Consider the following 21,293-nt stretch of genomic DNA (forward strand, 5'->3'; position numbering starts at 1 on the left):
AGTCTGGACCAGATGGACATTTTTTATGTTCTTATAGCCATAAAGAGAAATCACCACTTGAGAGTCAGCCCTTCTAAAATTAAAGTATCCCAAGAATTAGCCACAGACGCAAAGATGATTTTACAGAACTGAGTGGATGTTTAGAAATGAACTCAGATTTTGGCACCATGTGAGAAAAACAGGAGTGAACAGAGAACCCAGTAAGACTGCATCACATGGAGGGCAATAAACATGCAGTACACGTTACCAATGAAGGTGGTTGAAGCAACAAGTAGAAATAAACTCAGGAGAAGCCTGGATATGGGGTTTTTTTGTGTGTGAGGAGGTTATTGAAGGTCTTTCTGAAACAGAAGGCAGGCAGATGGGGCCAGAAGTGCTATTGTGGTCCCCAAGCAATGATTTATAAACAGTCTGAAATGTTGTGCACCGTACACTTCAGTAATGGAGACAGAATTCAAACTACCTGCTTGGAATGGGCAAAACGTTGTTTTGTTGTCAATTATCAGAGCTGTAAGCAATTTTTCCCCACTGGAAAAGTGCGTGTACCACCGTGTCCCATTTGCCTTCCTGCTTCTGCAGTGGGAACAAAAGAAAACGAGCCTTGGCTCAAATGCCAAAACAAGAAGAGTCAGATGAGCAGGGACTTTGGTTGCTAACAGAGTGCTGTTGCTTGATTTTGCTGAACTAGTTAACTCTATAATTTATTCTTACTGCTGGAGTTTTCTGCAGTGGCTTCTTTTTTTCCTGCTCAGAGACTGTTTTGTTTTTAATTTCACCACAGGAGGGCAAAGAACAAGTGATGAGAATGAACGTTACTTTGCAAATTCACATCATCATCCATCAAGGGATCTCAGCATAGTCACTAAGAGGTCTAAGGTGGTGATCAAGTGATTAATCCCGCCACCCTGCTAATTGCATTTCATTTACTGATTACTGGGAGACACATGTTCACCCAAGCTCCAGCACAGATCTGTGCAGAAGTGGAAGCAGCCATTCCCAGATTATCTCTGATAAGCTTCATTATCATTCCCAAACTGATTCACACTTACATTGTGCAGTCTGCATTACAGATTTGTAACAGTTACTGTAGAAAAAACACGAGCAGCCATTAAGGCTGATGAGAAAAAGAAGATGGATCATCAGTGTTTCAGAACTTGCTCTCATTCTACATTTTAAAGAGAGTCAAAATCTGCTTATTATGTTTTGCCTCCCAAAATTAAACGGGTTACTGGCATATGAGAGCACTACACAGCCAACTGGTTTGGCTGGGCCACAGCGGCATCATATTCAAATTCATGCCTGAGACCCACACGTGAACGTGGGTACCCCCCACATCCAAGGTGAACATCCTGAGGAGTGGGGTCTTCCATGTTCGTCAAAAATCCTGCCTCGGCTCCTGCTGATGGTTACAGGTTTATCAGAAGTTTCCACAACTCGGCATTTCATGTTTCTTTTTCACAACTCATCTACTGTTCCAGTTTGAGCAATGCTGTTCCAAAAAGAGCAGCAACTGCCTTTAACACAAAGGACCCACAAAGGATGAAAAGTTTCAGGGGCTACTGCATCCATTATACGAGAGTGCAAAACAGGGCGTCTGCACTCAAAACTAAGCCAAATGAAGCCCACGCTGCCTGTTCTTGCTGCAAAGCTGAATTCAGTCCCGTGGTGAAATGTTGTACGCTCAACAGCACTTTGGATTCTGATTTTCATGGTGTTCTTTTGCAGTTTGAGGGTCTTTAGGACAACCCAGAAGTTATTCAATGTCTGATCTGCAGGCCAATGTTTGTTGCGTTTTGTGAACCAAATCCAAACGCTGGGAAATCTATTAACACTTCAGAGCCTTGTGCTTAATGCAACACATTAGGATCCACAGTGATGTTTTTTACCAAAAGACAAGCAGCTTAATGAAAAAATAAAAGTCCTTGCAAACACAGAAGCCAGAACCTAGAGAACATACATTTGTATATCTGTCTTGTCCCTTCTATCTTCTGTTTACGTTTGGACTAAAAGCTTCAGATATACATTATGCATCGCACTGAAATCTCACTCAGCAGCTCTCCAGCTCATCAATTCTTTAACAACTTTGTAAGTGGACTTGATTTGATCTAGCAACTTTTCCCCAAGTACCACCCCCCCTGAAGCCTAACACTCTCCATTTTGCAACGTGCTCCCAGGCTCTCTGGCATACACTCAGGAATGGTTTGCCTTTTCGATGCCTAAAACTTTCTCCCATCAGACTTCTGGTTTCACAGAGGTTTTATGCATTTTAACATCAGCAGCCCCTGGAAAAGCAGAAATTAGCAACGTATCTCTTCCCACTCGATATCAGCACAGATACTCGTCTAAGTGCTTCACTGCTGTTGGACATGAGATAGCAGGCTGTTTAACACAGTTGACTTTGATACCAGGAGCCCTGGAAGACCTGGTCAAAGTGGAACACTAATTCCTCATCCAGTAACTACTTTTCCAGTTTCTCCTAGTCTGTGGCATTACGTCCAGCTCACAAAGTTGAGCGCACTGGTGTATAACTAAAACACCAGGAGGAACATTCAAACCGATGGGATGTAACTCTCTGATGTTCCATCAGGAAAGAGCATGGCCTAGAGCTCCCTTGCTCCAGCCATGTCCCCAATCTGTATGCAGCGGACATGGTCCAGGCTGAAAACATTATTCTTCCATTCCCTTACAATCAATACTTTTCACCAAACATTTAGTTTCTTAAACTGACAGGGACAGGCTTTGAAGTAACCTCAGGCTCATTGGGCCTGATTCTTTGCATTTTATTTTGTTCCTCTGGGCAGATCTTGATGACTTCACAGGTGACACGTTTGGTTTTCTGATTTACTTCTGACGCGAGTCACTACAACTCAAACGCACAATGCCTTCCAAAAAAAGGGCTTTTATGAGCAGGTTATGAATTCAAGGGGTGGGTGAGCCAAGTGCCGGAGGGAATTTATCTCAATGGAGCCAGGCTCATCTCTAGGAAAAAATGGTTTTAACATCAAGAAAGTGGACTTTATTGTTCTGTTTAAAAGTGAGAGACAAGCCTCTTTTGCACCGTGAAGCAGCTGCACAAGACACAATCATAACAAAACACCGTAAGATCAAGATTTAAAAAAAACCAAATAATAAAATAAAAAACCAACAACAAAAACCCCCAACAGAGCCAGAGGGAGAAACACAAAGTCACACTTGACAAAAACAAAAAATAAAACTAATGATCTTTGTGTTTTGACACAGTAATGCCTTCCAGTAGGAGGTAATGTCTGGAAATCCTGCAGTATCAGAACTTATGGTGGAGGTCAAAAATTACTTATTTTAGAGGCTAGCTCTTTGCAAATAGTACTTGATGACCACATGGGCTGAAATTCAACCCTACCATGCAGGGCAAAAATTGCCCAAAGATAACAAATCTCGTTCATTTTAGGAGCAGAATAGGCTGCATAGGGGAGTGACCAGCTACTGAGAGCTGCAATGCAAGGCCACCATTTCTGCTGAGTTGGGGAGCTTCACTACACAGATGCTTTGCTCTGCGTGTTCCCTCTGCTTTGCTGTGAACTAGCGAGGAATGAATCCACAAGTGGAGCTGTGGGGTTTGGGTGGACAAAAGAGGATCATTTTTGGTCACTTTATAAAAGTGAAAAAAAAAATCCAACAAAAAAACAACAAAACATCAACAAAAAATAGGACCATTTTGAAACAAAGCTTAAAAAAGTCAAAATACACTCCTTGACTCCATACCCACCAGGCTCAAGCCTGGTACAGGGAAGAAACAAATTCTCTGTATTTCTAGCTGCATGTAAAAGTGCCCTAAACGTATTTATTATCTAAGAGAATAATGGCTACAGTAACAGACACCCTTTCATGCACTTATTACAGTGTCAACTATCCAGTCGCCCCATTCTTGGGAAACACTGCAAGGCCAACAGAAAACACAAGGACACTTACAAAAAGCAGGAGGCATTTGTTCTCACGGATGGCACCGCAGCAGCCAAGGAAACCCAGCAGAAAGAGCATCGCTCCCATAGCCAGCATGATGTATGCTCCTGTGAAGAGCAGAGGGTTGGCAGCCACTATCTCTCGAAAACCTGTGGGATCCACAATGACCCAGATGCCAACTCCCAGCAAGCACGCTCCTCCCAGCTGTCACGGCACAAGGAGAGAAGAGAGAGGGAGATAGGTCATAAAACAGCTGCTGCAGGAAAACTGGAGTCTTTGCTATCTTTGGATCAAGTGTTCACTTGGAGAATTTGTGTTTCTCTGTGGCATGTATTTGCTGCTGAGCAGGTGACTGCTGCTGACATGCTACTCAGTGCCTCTTGGTCACTCAACAAAACATCTGCAGCAAAAGCACCTTTCTTCCTTCACACGTCACTCTAGCGTTTACTCCTTCCCTAATGCTGAAAGATCAAGTCTCCACCCGTTGCCACATCTGCAGGGGACAGCCCAGTGAAGGGGTACACAGGAACCACCCCACCCCCCCCGCCACAAAGCAGCAAAAGGGTCACCAGGAATGACTCTATACGTGGCATGAAAATGAGTGTGTTTTCTAGTGAAAACTTCAGCAGGGCACTCAGGACTAGAAAATGATTTCTTCTGCCATTCAAAGATGGCCCACGTACATTACTAGTTACAGCTTTCCCTCTGGTCTCCCTTGTCCAAGGACAGGGATAACTCAGAAAACAGTGACCACTGCGCTGGCTTTCTGAATATCCGAGCATCTTTGGATGCTGCAAAACCCTAGTGCAAAGCCGAGGGGATATTGTGTACCATGGCAACTTGACCAAATTCCAGCCTATCCTGCTGGGGAGCAGCAGGCTGCTGGAAACAGGAGGATTCAAGAGAGAAAGTAGATTCTAAATACTTACAAATATAAAGAAATTGAAAAGAAACATCAGGTACTTCATGCAGCTCAGACAGTCTCCCTCCATGGTCTTCAGGCTCCTTGATTCAATTCTTCCTGCAAAACACCAGCACCTCCTTAGCGCACTCTTTTTAATGGAGTGACACAATGCTACTGCCGTTCGTGTTTCCCCCAGATCCTGTAGAGATATTTATACAGAAGGGCTCTTTTCTTACCTGAACAAGGCAACACAGCACAGGCTAGTAAGATAATGATTACTGCTAAGTCCCTTTACGTTCTTCCAGTTCTAAAGGAGAACACAGAAACAGAGAGGAGGCTGCAGGAGTAGAAAGGTCTAGCTTTGCTTGCAGTGTGAGATACGGGGAAAAATATCCCTCTGCACGTGAAGATTTTTTTTTCCCCTGGTCCCTAAAGCCTGTCAAGTCTAATAAGCACTGAACATACCTTTCTACTTCCTGACAAAAAAAGGCCATACAAGCTTCCTCCATAGAATGAATGCCATATAAACAAGGAGAACATCTTCAGGGAACCATCTGGAGGAACTGGGCTGGGAATGACTGCTATGTGTGGACATGGAAGGGCCTGAGGAGGCTGTCCTCACACAGTTACATTTACAGGGCCCAACACCTGCTTGTCATGCAGTATGAAATGTTACCGTGCCACCAGAGCCCTGGTGCTGCTCTACACCCCACCCTGCATAGGTGTTTTGCAGACAGAGCCCATGGATCAAAGTTGGTAAGCTTTTAATGCCAGGAAAAAATGCTAAGGAATCTGAACCGGTTTTGAAACTCCATGTCTGAATCGGACAGCAAACTACTTAGGATAGTACTTCTATCGGAAGAGCAGCTATAAATCCTGACTAGGTGAGGCTACGTTGGAATAAAGTTTCTGCCCCCAAAAGCTTGCTGTTTAATGAAGTGACTGTGTCTCCCAATATGCAATTATATTACCAAGTACCCTAGAGGTACAGACAAATAAATACATAAAAGAGTAGAACTTTGACTGAAACAGAAGATAACGCAGTTACGGCACTGTGCACAGAGGGGTGCATACATATGCAAACACAAGTTTGCTTAGCTCCCTCGAGAAGCGCTCCCAAAGCCCACACGCTTCTTAACCCATCTCTTCCCTTTTCTCCACCGTGAATGCCATTCCCTAAACAGACCTGCATCCAACAATATTCTATGTTAGCAAAGTACACCCCATTCACTTAAAAGAGAAAAAAAGAAATTCTGCAAGGTTTTTGACAAGCCAGAAATGAAACCCACTCTTTCACTCCTTCATTGTTTTTGTTAATCCACAAAACCTGGGAGTGCTGTAGAGCCTCACAGGGTGCTTCCCTCTGTGACCATGGGAACTACCCTGCTTTAGCCAAAGGGCTGAGAAAACCCACGGCAGGCAGTGCTCCCAGCAAGGGGCTGCCTGAGGTAAACAGATTTATATCATACAGTGTGTGTGTTTGCTGCACTTCTTTGACTCCATTTAAAAATCAAATCAGTTCCTCCCTACTGGAAGAACAGGCAGAGACACAAATGGCACGACGCAGAAGCTCATGTGGTCATGCAGCTGCTTTCCCTCTGCATCTTTGCTTGCCAGGGGCAGGACAGCAGCCTCTGCTGGCTGGGTACCGGCAAAGGTACCCCCTTTGCCAGAGGAATTCTGAGCAGATCCACAAAGCCAGTCTTACAGGCCACCTCCCTTCTGGAGAAACACAAACCTGAATCCGAACCTGAGAATGAGGGCAATATTTTTCTTTATGAAGTTTATTTTCTTATACCTCTGATACACAACTGTTCTGCCCAGAGAGACTCACAGCCAAGACCGTGACTGGCAGAGATGGAGTGGAGCGCAGAACTCTGATGTGGGCCTGGAGGAGATGCCCACAGTGTTTAAAGTCATGTCTGCAAATGTCACAGAGTACGGAGATCTTGAAGTCCAGAAGGGTAAGGAGCTGGGGAGGGAATTCTTCAGTTTCATGGGAAAGGTGAACCTTCAGCTCCACTAACCCAAGAGCTTGGACACTATAGTAGAGAGGGATACGAAAACACAGACAAATAGGACATTGGAACTTCAGCAGCCCCAGAACTGGTGGCACCCAGATGTTCCTATCACCATACAAAAAAGTTATGCTGTAATGAAACAAAGGATGGCTAAATCTCAATACATTAGCCAAAGCCTGAAACTTCTAAGTCCTGCTGCCTTAAGCACCCACCCACACGATCCATATCATAGTAGCCTTAGGCAAAAAAGGAATAAAAAGCAAACCGGTTTAGCCATATTGTCCCGCTTCACATCATTCACACTCATCTCGCTGCAGAGGCACCCACATGAAAAACATTGCCTGCGGTCTAAGCAGCACAGGCTTCTCCTGAGTCTAACGCTGTCTTGTTGCTTGGTAGAGTTGATAAATCACATTCCCACTTTACTTTACTTTCCAAGTCTGGGTCTGCTTCCTCTGCAAGACGAGCAGGCTCCCTTGGAAGCACTCTGATTTGCATGAGCTGAGTACAGGCCTCCTTTTCTTTTCAATGACAAACGTAAGCTGCGATTCCTTGCATTGCTCCTGCCTGTGCATCCACTCACTATGTTAAAATGTTTTCTAGGTGTAAGCCGGGAAGGGAGACTCTAAACCCCTTGAGCAATGGAGTCCTGAAAATGTCTCTGGCAGGGCCAGGCAGCCACAGCAACCTGGGAGCAGCACGAACACACGCACACTCAGCTTTGACAAGTGAGGACTCCCTTGTTTGCCTGGGCAAGAAATTGTCCCCAGTGGTGGTGCTGGGCTCCGATTTGTAAGCTCTAAACCCACCACGCTTCACACAGCAAAGCAACAATTAAGTGCAACCCTACTAATTGCGCTGTGCTTCAAGGCAGGAACGCACCCTGTGGGGCTTACAAATCCCAAAGTCCTTCAGCTCAGGTTGTGCAAATGGAAGTCAGTGGCTACAGTGTGGGATCTGGGTTGGCAAAGCTTCCGCATCGTAAGAACTTGATGCAAACTTCCAAAAATGCCAACGCACTGATCTGATCTGATCTGAGAAACAGATCAGGAGCTCTGAGCATCTGTTTCAGTGCTGGAACTTAGAGCTTGGAGACCCGTACATACCAGCACACCACAGCCTTCCCAGTTTCTGCTGGGTACCCAGATTCCCAAACAGCACATGCAAGATCACCATTTGGATCTTGTGATTGCAGCGATCAAAACAGGGCAAATCAACCAAAAGCACAATCTGACCTCTTACGTAGCACTTTAAACTGTTTCATGTCAGAGCTCAAGCACTCCAGCGTATATGAAATATACTACCATCAAGTTCCTATATGCAGTAGTGCTGTAAGACTTTGAAGAGTATATAACTAATGTTATTTACAAACAATGCAAGCAAAATGCAAACAATGTTACTTACAAATAAAGCCATTATAAAAGCATTTGGGCCAACTGATGCCTTACTAATTAGCTGAAGGTACCTGAAGTCCCTGATGACAGGCTGCATGGAGAAAATAACTGACATGAAAGGACAATCCTGACCCACAGAGCTGCTTTTTCCTTCCACTTTTCTTTTTAAGCCATACGCACAAAAGGCAAATTTTGTAAGTTACTCCTACTGCACATTGATGCAAGTGCGATAAAAACTGAACGCATATGTCTTAATCCACCTTTTAAAAATATCTTCTCTCCCCTCCTCCAGGCCCCAAATTTGTGACAGATTAAGTTCTCCTCTGCAGGAGACATTTAATGCTAAGCAAACATTAACAGTCAGAACTGCAGAAGACAGCGGCTGACAGATGCTCTCCCTGGCTTGTCCCACCTCAGACCTGTGAGACATATGAGATGCATTTGTTTTTGTCTGCAATGTAGCTATAAATGTTCAGCTTTTTCTTAGGCAGATTATTCTACATTTCTCCCCCCCTCTCCCCCCAGTATGAATTTCATCTTGCAAAGTGATGAGGAGGCTAAAAATCCTCAGCAGTGTAGCCAGGAAACATAGTCCAGCTGCTGCAATCAGTTAGGAATAACATCGAGTTTTTCAAGGCAATGCATTTTTTTGTTCTTCAGCCACCATTTATTTCCTTCCATCTGACATTTGCTTTCGCACGCCTTGCAGCTACCTTGAACTTCACATATCTAAAGGCAGCTGCTCAACCACACCCCCAAAAACTGCTTCCAAGTTTCTCTTTGCTACCACTGACATTTCCCTCTACCCCCACATCCCTTTCACACTGGACTGAAACCTGCGGTTTCACTTTGATTTTTCCTTTACCTTTGCCTTGGAGATGGGATCACTGAAAAACTTAGGTTGGACAGGACCTCTGGATGTCATTGAGTACAAATACGCACTGTCTCCAATCCGGGCCAATTCCGAAGTTTGATCTAACTTCAAAGTTAGAGCAGGTTGCTCAGGGTCACATTAGTTAAGTTTTGAATATCTCCAAGGACTGAGACTCCCCAGTCTCCCTGGGAACCTCTTCCAGTGTTTGACTACCCTCTTTGGGAAAAGATTTTTCAAAACAGCTGTCCAAGGTGTGTCCAAGTCACCTTGTCATGAAAGGAGCAAGAGCATCCCTCAGATGTGCCAGTCTTTCAGAACTCTCTGGAGCACCTTATCTTCACCAGTCTCAAACCTCATATCTTCCATATCATACCATTCCTACCCTCTACTGAAAACAAGTGTGTGAACCATTTTCCTTCCCTACCATTCCAACCATGTAATCCCCACGCCTAACATACCCCTGCAGTCTATTCATATTTCACTACAGATGGCTCATCACAGTCTCCGCATCTCGAATATTCGATAGAAATCACAGACTAACCAAGATTGGAAGAGACATATAGGAGTCACCTTGGCCAACCCTCATGCAAACCGCTTTTTCAGTCACGTCTATCACATTGTCCAGGTATATCTTCTTTTCACGCAAATATCTCTTTGCCATCAACATGCCTGAAGACCTTGTCCACTGAACTGATCCATTGCCGCCTTTAAAACCTAAGAACCAGTTCTGCAGTACCTCCTACAAAATATTAACTAATGTCTTGAGGAGCAAATGGTGCTAACTCACACCTGCTTTCATATTCAGGCACAATGCAAACAAGTAAAATCAGAAGACATGTTTGAAGCTCTCCAGAACCACTACCAGACAGCCTTTAAAGGAATTAGAAAATGCGGACCAGATTCTCTCCCAAGTCAGTGCATCTATTTCTAGGGGCTGTCCCAGCTGAGATGTCACTCGAAATGTCCCTGAAGCTCTAAGCTGCACTAGTGGTGAAGGACCACCTACAACCTGGCATCGCCCCACTGCGTCCTCTCCCTAGCAACATGGCAGCCCAGCCTTTTGCTTGCAGGTGTGGAGACCTGGCTCAGCATGCTCGCCTTCCTTCACAGAGCACCCCTCTCCCAAGAGGATTTCTGTGTTCATTATCTGCAAGCGCTATCCAACTCCTTTAAACCAAAGTGGTGGAGCCTGCTAAGAGAATGTATCTAACAGGTGTTGCCTTCCAGAAAACCCACTCAGAGTATTATTTCCACACAGTCTGCTCCTCTAGATAAAACAGAGGTAGGGGCAGTTTAATTAAGAGACAAAGGGGGATGACTTGCTGCAGTACACCTCGCAGGTGATACGATGGCAGATGAGCTGTGTATTTCTTACCCCTCTCCTGCACACCACAGCTCCACCTAACCAGCCTTAACAGAGATAGAGAGGAAGCATCTGGCATGCAGAAAGAAAGAGCCGTAAACAAGACTCACCTTCACAAATCTTGGGACTTGAAGCACAGTGTCTATCCTAGTCTTTAGTTGTCAGTGTGTCCCATGTATCTCTTTCTAGCCAAGCTTGTCCTGTAAAAAGAAAATATGCAATTACTGCAGAAGTCAATAAAATGCAATCATGTTAAATACACAATTTATTAAAACACACCATCCTGATGAATATGCTCAGTCTAATTGCCACCTTAATTTAGTGTACATTAGCACTAATGAAGAGCTTTTAATACCCAGTGAGGGATCCAGTTCCTCAGAATCTCTTTAACAACCTTTGGGGTGTTTTAAATGCCCACAGACCACATGTAAATCTGTAGTCCTATTACACATGCACCTCATACCACAACAGGACTAGATTAATACCAGCTGCACCTTCAATATTTTATAGGAGGTTTAGACAAACTTTAATCTGCTGTGACTTTACAGCCCATTTACCGGGAAAATGGAAAAGGCAGAGGAAGGGAGATGGAATGCATCTTTGGGAAGCCCAGCCCGGCCATTAGGAGCAATGGCCTGAGACGCTGGGTGCTATCCCTCGTTTTTCCAGCCAGCTCTCACGCCAAGTTGAGCAAACTATTTCCTCTCCCTCTGCCTCGCGGTCACTGCCCGGGAAGCGGCAACAGCGAGGAATGAACGACAGAGCCACCACGCTGCCCGCCCAAAGGCATTAGATAAACCAGCTCAGGCAGAGGGGCCCGGCTGCAGACCGCCACTGCCCTTGAGCTAACAGTTACAATATTCTCCGTAAATTTTAATTTCTGCCAGCTCAATGCTAATGACGGTCTTTGGCTAGGCAAAGGTGAGGTGAGACTAACGTGCAAAGCGTGCTGGTTTGACTGTTGCTTTCTCAGGGCACTCTCTCCCAGGTGTTTTTTTCCACCTGTCTGACACAGCCCCAGCCCCACACTGCAGGGGCCGTGGGGAAGGGGCAGCCTTGAACCATTCAAACAGCACGCCACGCCATAAGGGTCCAATATTCACATGGCGTCGAGTAACTCGCTCGCTCATCTTTCGCGTATCATTTTGTAATACTCGCAGCTTTGCTGAAGCCGCTGCTTCCCTGTGAGGGATCAGATAAGTCACCTGGGTCTATCCCTGCTCTCTCACTGCCAGCATTTCATCGTCATTTCTGGAGGGGGTGCATTTAACATCTGTTTCCCACAAACATTTGTGAACGCGCCTTTGAAAATTGCCTCCCATTAAGACTTCTGTGAGTAAAAGTCTATCGTTTGTTGTTGGCAGGAAGCAAACAAAGAGTTTCAAGGTGGCTGAAAATATTACAATATAAAACATATAATGAATATTCATGGACTTGTTGTTTTGCATTAATCCCTCACATTTAATGTCCTTCCTTTGTCGCTGTGGACCTACATTTCTGAATGATGAGCAGGGATGGCCTCCCTTTTGAAATCTGGAGGGTACAAACATCTATAGCCAATTGACCCATCTCTGCTGCAAAGTCCTGAAGGCACCTGCCGAGCAGCGGCTGAGTTGCCCCACTTTACAAGGCTGCGTATGGAGGCTGCCCCGGATCAGTACAGCTTTACTACCACTGTGGAAGTTCAGAGGGTGCTATGCGACCATCGGGGAGATGGTTGCAGCAGGTTGCAGCCACTCCGGAGAGTGGCTTGGGGAATCTACAGCTAGGACAAGTGATAGTGTCACTGCCCCACAGCAGAGAGACCCTTTTTGAGAGTCAGATCTCAGTGTCCACCCTTACCTTTTTATCTTTTTCTTTTGTATGTGGGGACACTTCATCCTGTGTTTCACATGTGCAATTGAGAGACAATTTCTTCAGTTGTCCTATCCTGTGATGCCACTCTCCAGGGCTAGCTGCTGCCAGGAGAAGATGGCTCTAACTTTAAAGCAGAGAGACATTGTGCTATACAAACCTATCATTAGGAAAATAACCAGAATGATGGGATTCCTGCTCCTACTGCGTGTGCATATAATTACATCCCTACAAGCCCTCAAAGGTCTGCGTGAGAGAGGAATTTTATTTTTTTATTCTTCTTAAGTCACAATATTTTAAAGAAATTACAGCACCACAGAGAGGAAGAGCTTAAATGCTTCAGTAGGTACCAGCAGGTGCTGTGTCAGAAGGGATGAAAGAGTGTGTTTGGTGCCAAACAATAGCAATACTCCATCTTACGCTATGGCCCTAAAGGGGAGGAAGTCCCTGCCAAACAGACTCTCTTTGGTTAATAGCGACGATTTTGTCATTAGGGAGAATTGCAGAAAGTGCAAAACCACCATGCCTAATTGCAACTCGAGCAAGCTGATGCCTTTAATTACAGTCGCTGGGGAAACACAGTGGAAGCTGGAGGAACGGCCAAGGCCAAGGCTCCTTCCCGGGGGCCGCGCGCGTGCGAGCCATGGTGCCTCAGCTGGCTGAGCAGCTGCCTTTGGCACGCTGTCCGGCCTCCTCGCTCCTCTCGCAGCCACTGCATTGAACCTCCTGGCTGAGCGCTGGCTTCTCTGTGCATTCCCTGCTTTTAGAGCAGCTCTTTGGGAGCAACAGGCTTTGGAGAAAGAAAAACAGCTAAACTCATGTCTCCTGCTGGTCTCATGCAGCAAGAAGGACAGTTGGGACAGCCAGAAGGCGGGGACAAAAGAGGCTGATATAGTCAACAGGTAACAAGTGAAACAAGAAATGAATGGAGGGTGCAAGATGGAGAAGCAAGGCCTATCTTTGGGAGAAAGGCAGTCTCCTGCAGGAGGGCCACCAGATGAATGGGTTATAGGTGTCCTGCTTCACAAGTGCCTCTAGCTACTGCCAGTCCCCTTTGCTCACCACATCTGACACAGCAGAAGGCTGTGCTGCCATACAGAGAGACCTAGGCAGGTTGGAGATTTGGGCAGAGAGGAACCTTATGAAATTCAACAAGGGCAAGTGTAGGGTGCTGCACCTGGGGAGGAATAACCCCATGCACCAGTACAGGTTGGGGGCTGACCTGCTGGACAGCAGCTCGGGGGAAAGAGACCTGAGAGTCCTGGTGGACAACAGGATGACCATGAGCCAGCAATATGTCCTTGTGGCCAAGAAGGCCAATGGCATCCTGGGGTGCATCCAGAAGAGTGTGGCGAGCAGGTCGAGGGAGGTCATCTTCCCCCTCTACTCTGCCTTAGTGAGGCCGCACCTGGAGTACTGTGTCCAGTTCTGGGCTCCCCGGTTCAAGAAGGACAGGGAACTGCCGGAGAGGGTGCAGCAAAGGGCTACCAAGATGATTAGGGGACTGGAACACCTCTCTTGTGAAGAAAGGCTGAGGGATTTGGGTCTCTTCAGTCTGGAAAAAAGATGGCTGAGGGGGGACCTTATCAATGCTTACAAATACTTCAAGGGTGGGTGTCAGGAGGATGGGGCCAGGCTCTTTTCAGTGGTGCCCGGGGACAGGACAAGAAGTAATGGGCACAAACTTGAGCATAGGAAGTTCCACCTAAACATGAGGAGGAACTCCTTTACTCTGAGGGTGGCAGAGCACTGGAACAGGCTGCCCAGAGAGGTGGTGGAGTCTCCAACTCTGGAGACATTCAAAACCCGCCTGGACGCGTTCCTGTGCAACCTGCTCTAGGTGACCCTGCTCTGGCGGGGGGGTTGGACTAGATGATCTCCAGAGGTCCTTTACAACCCTACCGTTCTGTGATTCTGTGATTTGCAAGATCTAGAGAAAGAAAAACACGTGCTAGAATGTATGTTCAGCCACAGGAGAATCTGAAGACAGAATTCATACTCTGCTGGATCTCTGCAACAGGTCAGTGCTTTTATGGTGAAACGTGAAGAGAAACACCTCTGTGGAAGCAGGATCAGATTAATATTCCCTTGCAGTGGCTTCAGAAAAAAGTAAAACTTTTGCTGCTCCTGAACTGAAGCTTGGCACAAGCTGTCAGCCCCATGCATTTTCCTGTAACTATTGCTCCTACATAAATAACTAATTGCACTGGAATTTCATAGTGCTTGCGTAGCAGAGTCATTGCTCTGACACGACTACATTACTGCATGCAAATCCAATTAGATTCCAAAGTGCACTGTGTAACTATAATCGTCCCCTGTGGAGCAGCGATGAGGGGACCTGCACAAGGCCATGCAACTAGATACTAAATTACAGTCAATCTACCTACTCTTTAGTTGCATTAAAATGCTAATGTCACTGTAATATGGGCCCATTTACCAGCAATGACTGCCTTGCCTTGCAACACTGGAGTGAATGAGGTTGTTGCGCTGCCTGAGAGCATTTAATTCCTCTGTACAGTTGAGCGAGCAAAGCCCTTGGGGGCATCTTATACCTTTAAAACAATAACCTGATTGGCTTTTACAACACTAAAATCATATGAGGCTTGGAATGGTGTTCAAATGAATCTGCTAAAACCACCCCAAGTTTCCTACCCCAGCAGAGCATTCAGGACAACTGGGCCACATCCCTTCCTCACTCCTGTCTGTCTGCTTTTAACAAAGACACATTTCGGACACCAAAAGGCTGTGTGTAACAGCACATTAGTCACTCACGGGAGGAAAAAGAGGGCTGGACTGAAGCTTTTAAAGCTTCACATAAATAGCACCAGCTTTGATACAAAGCCACCGATAGAACACTTACCATCTATGTTTTACATTTGCAACTTTGCACAACGCGTGCATAGACTACATGACATCATACGGAGGTAAAATCTCCCACATGTACACAGACATTCAAAATGGAAATTCGGAAGTCCCAGAGCAGAACCTCTTCTCCCAAATGCTGTAACCTTTGGAGAAGTGCTCAAGCATGTGTTTGAGGTGCCAGTATCAACATCAGGCCACAAACCACTCCATTTCAACTAGTGCAAGTGCGCAGACAGCACTGTTTGAAACACGACCTGCTCCTTTTGGCCCCTTCCCAAGCAAAGTTCAATAGGTAATCATGTCTGACGCTTTCACACAGCTTTTCATACACAGACATCAGCCGCCTCAGAAAAGAAGACACTGCATACAGAACCAACACATCTGATAGCCTGCAACTCTTTTAAGTTCTGTTCCTTAAAAAAAAGTCCTCAGATAGCTCACAGGTGTATTTTCACTTGTATTAACTGCAGTATAATGGAACCATATGGTACCGATTGTCTGTCTTTCTAAACAGATGACCCAAAGATTATATGCACTGATAATATAACAATATTAATTCTGTTTATCAGATAGGAAAACCAAGGCTAAAAGGGGAATGGATGTGCCAGATCTCCTGACCCGCGGTACAGCCCCTCTGTTCACCAGTCCATATTGAGACCAGTCCCAAACCCATGAAAAAGTTGATTACTTCTGGCTAACGAGTTACATTCTTTGACAGGCATCTTCTGTCCCAAAAAGAAGTCTATTTAGCATAGGAGAAGGATGGTGGCTAACTTTGGCCCACTATGTCTGAAAACATTTCCCTTCAGGATGGAATAAAATGTCACCCTCTCGAGTGGATCACGGAGTCGCATCACAAGCCAAGTGACATTATCCACTGTCATGTCAGATACTGTCAAGTGTTGAAGCACTCCATACGCTTGCATGGCATTCCAGACGCTTAGGGCATTTAACGTGAAGTGCAAATGCCTGCCACTTTTTCCTTGAGCCTGACACATCTCACCTTTACAACAACTGACTCCTCGGTGCGCTTTTCTCTTTCTCTTTTTCTATAGCCTTGCTTTGTTTGCAGCAAATGCCTGAGCCGTTTGTGGCATTCATGATTGTTTTGAAAGATGCAGGAATACATCTCGAACACACTGGGCAGTTGCTGTGGCAACCTTGTCCTCCTCAGACCATGATTTCCAATATTTTAAGAAGTTTCCTGATACTTGGCAGGCTTCAGGGAAACAATGCAGAGGAGGAAAATGATTGATTTTAAAGTAAGGAAGCAATCAAAATGGATTACTATGAGCCACAGGGTCTTGTCCTATCAAAAAAGATGATGATTTCTCCTTAGCAAGGAGAAGCAGTCCCAGACCAGCAGGCAGGGCCACGGGTAAGGGCCCGCGGGCAAGGGAATTTCAAACCCCTTCTTTCATCAATTGTTTTAACGCCGTACAGAGCTTCAGATCAGTAGGTTAACTTCTTTTTGTTTTTGTTCTCAGTGCTTTTTCAGAAGGAGGAGGTGGGGAAAAAGAAACCCACTCTTGAACACCATTTAATTGGGAGACTAATAGTCTTAATTGCTTCTATGAAAGAAATCCCAAACAGAACTTTGAACGCATTAACTATTTTACCAAAAAAAATGACAAATAAACTCTCTTTGTTCAAGGTAACTGCCTACACAGACGCAAAACCAAAACAGTCAATTTAGTCAGGTTTAGTCAGTCTGGAAAAGGAAAGGTTAGGAAAAACATCCTGTACGAAAAGCAGATCCTAAATGAGGGATCTCAGTAATACTAAATCAATCAGAAAATAATATTGCTGGAAATCTGAGAAGTGGCATTATTTATCTGATCCTGGTCATCTTTTCAATGTTTTTAGCAATAAGAATAATAATGCATCCCAAAGTGCATCCCAAACTGTATTCTAAACACAATAGGAAATTCTTTATCCCACAGAGCTTATGATTCAGCGTGATTTATTTATTTAGGAAATAAATACTTTTCACAAGCTCTAGGTGTGATACGTCCAGGAAAACTTGAATGCAGCAAAGGTCATGAGAAAGAACTGAGGGAAGAGAGGCAGACACGAGGTCTAAGTTACCCTGCCTATAGCCAAACTGATACACATCTCTCATATATGCCATGTGCAAACCTAAACTGAATTTCACTGGAATCAGCACCTTTAGCTTACTCTAAGACATAAAACTGCAATTAATGTGGTTTGAAAGGTAAATGTGACGGATCTCAACCACACCTGTCCCAATTAAGGTATGAACACTCAACCATCCAACGTCTTTTGCTACAGGTATTTCTGATTTCTGATTAAAAAAGAGTAAGAAGGAGCAGAGATAGAACCACGGCCACAGCCTGCAACGGAGCTTCAGATGTTCTGCAGGAAAATAAATGAAAGTTAATAAATCCCATAATCTTGGCATACGTGTTTCTAAATGTTCTCTCTTCCTTCAAAAGATGTATAATCTAAGCGCTCCAGCAACGATCAGGTTCCAGGCAGACAAAAGACCCTCAGCACAATTCATACGTGGATGACAGGAGTAGAGGGACTAAGTGAGATATGAGCCAAGACTCACAGGCTGGCTCCCAGCTGCTTTTGCTTTCCCAATGGATAACAGATACTGCATCAAGACACACAATGTCATGCTAGTGAATTTGCTGCTCTCTTAACACCTCATTTTTCTCTCCATCTGAACTTATTTTGAAAGCGCACAGTTCACTGTCCCCCTTCTCCTTTCTCTTTTGTCCTTACTCGTGGCAAAGGAAACATGAAAGACAGCATGGCTGGTTATTGTTAATGCATCTGAAAGTGCAGACATTAAAAAGGGAGTTATTCTGGAACGTGCCACGGTTTTCCCTGCTATTCGCACAGGCAGCTAATGATCATCCTAATAGCTTCTCTCTCTGAAGTCGTAATAAGCTTACAAATGAACCTATTCAGCACATATTAAAAAGCAAGGGATGCTCCTTTGATTATAGCCTTTATGGAAATCTCCGAGTATTTGTTTTGTTCCTGCACAGCCGCAATTAGGACATGCTGCTGGGAGACGGCTCAGCTGCCGGAGCCGTGGGGTTTGGAGACACCTCCCAGCACCATGGCAACACATCCACCTCTCCCAGCATCGGTCACGGGCAGCCTGGCCGCCATGGAGGCCAGACGAGCACACTTCAGCACTTCCAGGAATTAAGAAATGAAAGGTGCCTAACTAAACTTCCTCCGCTGATGTCTCGACTGTGTTTATGAAGCGAAACGGAGAGCCCCGTGCTGCAGCTCCCGTGAATGAGCGGGGAGCGCGGTGCCTGCGCCGTGCGGCCGCCCTGCTGCACCCAGCGCGGTCCTGCTCGGAGCAGAGCATGGCATCACGCAGCCACCGGGCACCTCTCCGCGCCTGCTCAGGGGGCTCTTGGGGTGGGAGGCATCCATTTCCCACTGCAGGAAAACCAGGGAATACGGGGTATGTACGCTGGAGAGTCTTGAGGAGGCTGTAGCTGTAGTCTTCTGAGGTGAGAATATGGGGAAGCAGGTTTCCTTCGCCACTTGTAACATTTCTTGTGCAATAACCTCATCCTTCCGCGTGTGGGGAGGGGGAACCAAGTAACCCTACGGAAATCTCCTTTCCACTTAACTGCTCAGAGGTTAATCCAAATCCCACTTATGTTGCTGACAGACTTAAAACTTCTTCAAAGGAGAAAGAAACAAAAAAAGAATTTTTAAGGACGTTAAAATCTAGCAAAATCGGGGACCTAGTCTTCATTAAGGCTTGAATCTGGGTCAAATATTTCACATTAGGTAGAAGTTAAAAGAGCATACCTTTTTTCCTTTTAATGTAGAGACCATCATGAACAATACATACGCTTTCCCAAAATATCCTTATTCCCTGAGCATAGTACATTTACAGCGGTCTTAAGCTGAGAGACTTGGGAGCAATTCATTTTTCCACACAAAGATAGCAGCTTATATGCTGACGACACGGATGCACAGGCTTTCAGACAGCCTCAGCGGGGTGACTTTCACCCACAAAAAGTTTAACGTCTCCTCTTAGAAAGCTAGCGCTCTAAACAAACCGCTTCTGCTTTGCCTGAAAGACAAGACCTTTGTATGGAACAGATATTTTCTGCATCTCCAGGAGACTGGCTGGGGTTAAAGCAGGTCAAACCATGTAATACAGACAGCTTTGTGTTGATACTACCCATGGTGCCTATTAGGAAGGCCATAATTGCAAGAAACCATTTCTCAGCAAGGATATTTAATACAGTGCCAAAGAGCCTCCCCAGGCAGGCTTTGTTTCAAGGTTTGGGAGCTTTGGGGGGAAAGGATTGTATCTCTTGTTGTGAAGTGGTTCAGGGCCAGCGCGTTTTTAGCTCTCTTGTAATCTAAATAACACATAAAGGCAGCAGTGGAAATTTCACTACCAGCATCACTTGCAAGCAGACTGGGAATAGCCTGGGGCAAAACCTGAAGCACCATCAATCACACATATACGTCAGAATTGGCATGCACTGACAGGGGCTCATAAGGACTTTTTCAAAACTGAAACAGCAAATTTAACCATGGAAATACTCTGAATGCTGATGAATTTTCTTTTACTCAGTCTTCACTGATATTATACCTGCTAGAAGTCAGGAGTTAAAACTGATGACATAAAACAACTTCTAATTCAAATCAGGGGGGCTGAATAATTCCAAATGTACCAGTGAATGACAAAGGCATGATCTGAAACACCAACCATAAGGCAGCCTGCATGGCCTTAAAACGGTATAAAACCCAATTTGTAGCCAGGCAGCTGAACGCCTTGGTCTTTGCACTCAAAAAAAAGCAGGAATACAGTCTGACCCGATCTGGCAATTCCTGTTTTTACTAAGTCCAGGCAGCCTTTTTAGGGAGGACAATAAATAGAACACATCGATAAAACTAGATCTCCTGCGAGGGGCAGGACTCCACAGGCTAACCTCCACATCAGTCAGGACTGGGCTGAATTCTGACTGCACTATGCCCCCCACCTTTGCTATGTCTCTTTTCCTGATCAGCATGAAATTTGAAAGCAATGTTGCCTTTCAGCTAAAAAAAACCACATATTTTTTTGGCAGGGCAAACAGCCAAAGCAGCCCAAGTTTAGGCTGAGACACGCAGGGAACAACAGGATGTTCGAGCCATTCCCAGCATGGAGAGAACAGCCCTTTTCGGACGTTCTCCCGGTTAGGCTGCAGAGTTGCTCTGAGCTCTGCATCAAGGACAAGGAAAGTTGTCTTGAGTGACAGAGCATTTAACAGCCTCTTCTCCCATCACTGCTGCCAGCAAGGGGAGAAGAATCTTTCTGAAAACAATTGTGGAGTCTGGCAAATTTCAAAATAAGATTTGTGGTCCCCATTCTGCATGTCTGATGATACACAAACCACCTTGCATCAGAACATTAATACCACTTAAGCCTTAGATTGCTTTCCACATTACAGTCTAAAAGCCCTTTATGAAGCTCAGTGTCCTTCATAAAGCTGACATGGCTTTGCTCCTGGATACCCACCAAGAGTCCTGAGCAGCTTCTGTGGTCCCCTGTCTAGTGCTCGGATGACTTTATAGCTCCATCTCTCACAGAAGCTCACAGACTCTGGCAAGTAATTTCAAGTTGGTGCGTACGTCCACCCCCCACCCCCATATTTAATATAATTAACATCACCACTTATCTGCCACCCATGGAGTCCGAGAGATTTAATTCAGCATCCTATAAGAGTGCCAGGCTGCCTGTACTGAAAGCGGTAGAGAAAAGAAGTGCCCAGAAAGACAGCATTCAAAACACAATCATTTTTAGATCAAAACAAGCATTTTGAGTGACAGGCAGCATTATCTAAAAATTTCAGGTACAAAACCCTAGGTGGGGTCCTTCATATGAGCCACACAGCTCTGAGCTCTTGGCAACTGGACAGAAAAAGATCAGATGGCTTGGACTCCACCTTTGCCTTGTTCCCCACAATTGTGTGCTCAAAACTGGAAAAGTATCCATCTAGAGCTGATGTCTCCAAAAAAAGCTGTCCTGCAGCCATCATACAGACACTCCCTCTAAGTTTCCTCTGTGGATTCACACTGT

The 21,293-nt window shown here is 45.3% G+C and overlaps 1 protein-coding gene across 4 annotated transcripts in view; it reads right to left on the reverse strand.

Moving 5' to 3' along the window:
• TSPAN18 (tetraspanin 18) overlaps positions 1-21,293 on the reverse strand; it is a 171,728-nt gene that overhangs the window by 17,833 nt on the left and 132,602 nt on the right. For 3 of the 4 annotated variants that reach the window (XM_054198498.1, XM_054198496.1, XM_054198497.1), the window contains 3 exons: positions 10,606-10,695; positions 4,869-4,960; positions 3,949-4,143 (listed from right to left, as the gene is read on the reverse strand). In XM_054198498.1, coding sequence (XP_054054473.1) covers positions 3,949-4,143; positions 4,869-4,931 — 258 coding nt within the window. In that variant the 5' untranslated portion in view covers positions 4,932-4,960; positions 10,606-10,695. The remainder of the gene's footprint in view (positions 1-3,948; positions 4,144-4,868; positions 4,961-10,605; positions 10,696-21,293) is intronic. The other variant, XM_054198499.1, reaches the window with a different exon arrangement.

Source organism: Rissa tridactyla, chromosome 4 (genome assembly GCF_028500815.1).
Source record: "Rissa tridactyla isolate bRisTri1 chromosome 4, bRisTri1.patW.cur.20221130, whole genome shotgun sequence".
NCBI lineage: Eukaryota > Metazoa > Chordata > Aves > Charadriiformes > Laridae > Rissa > Rissa tridactyla.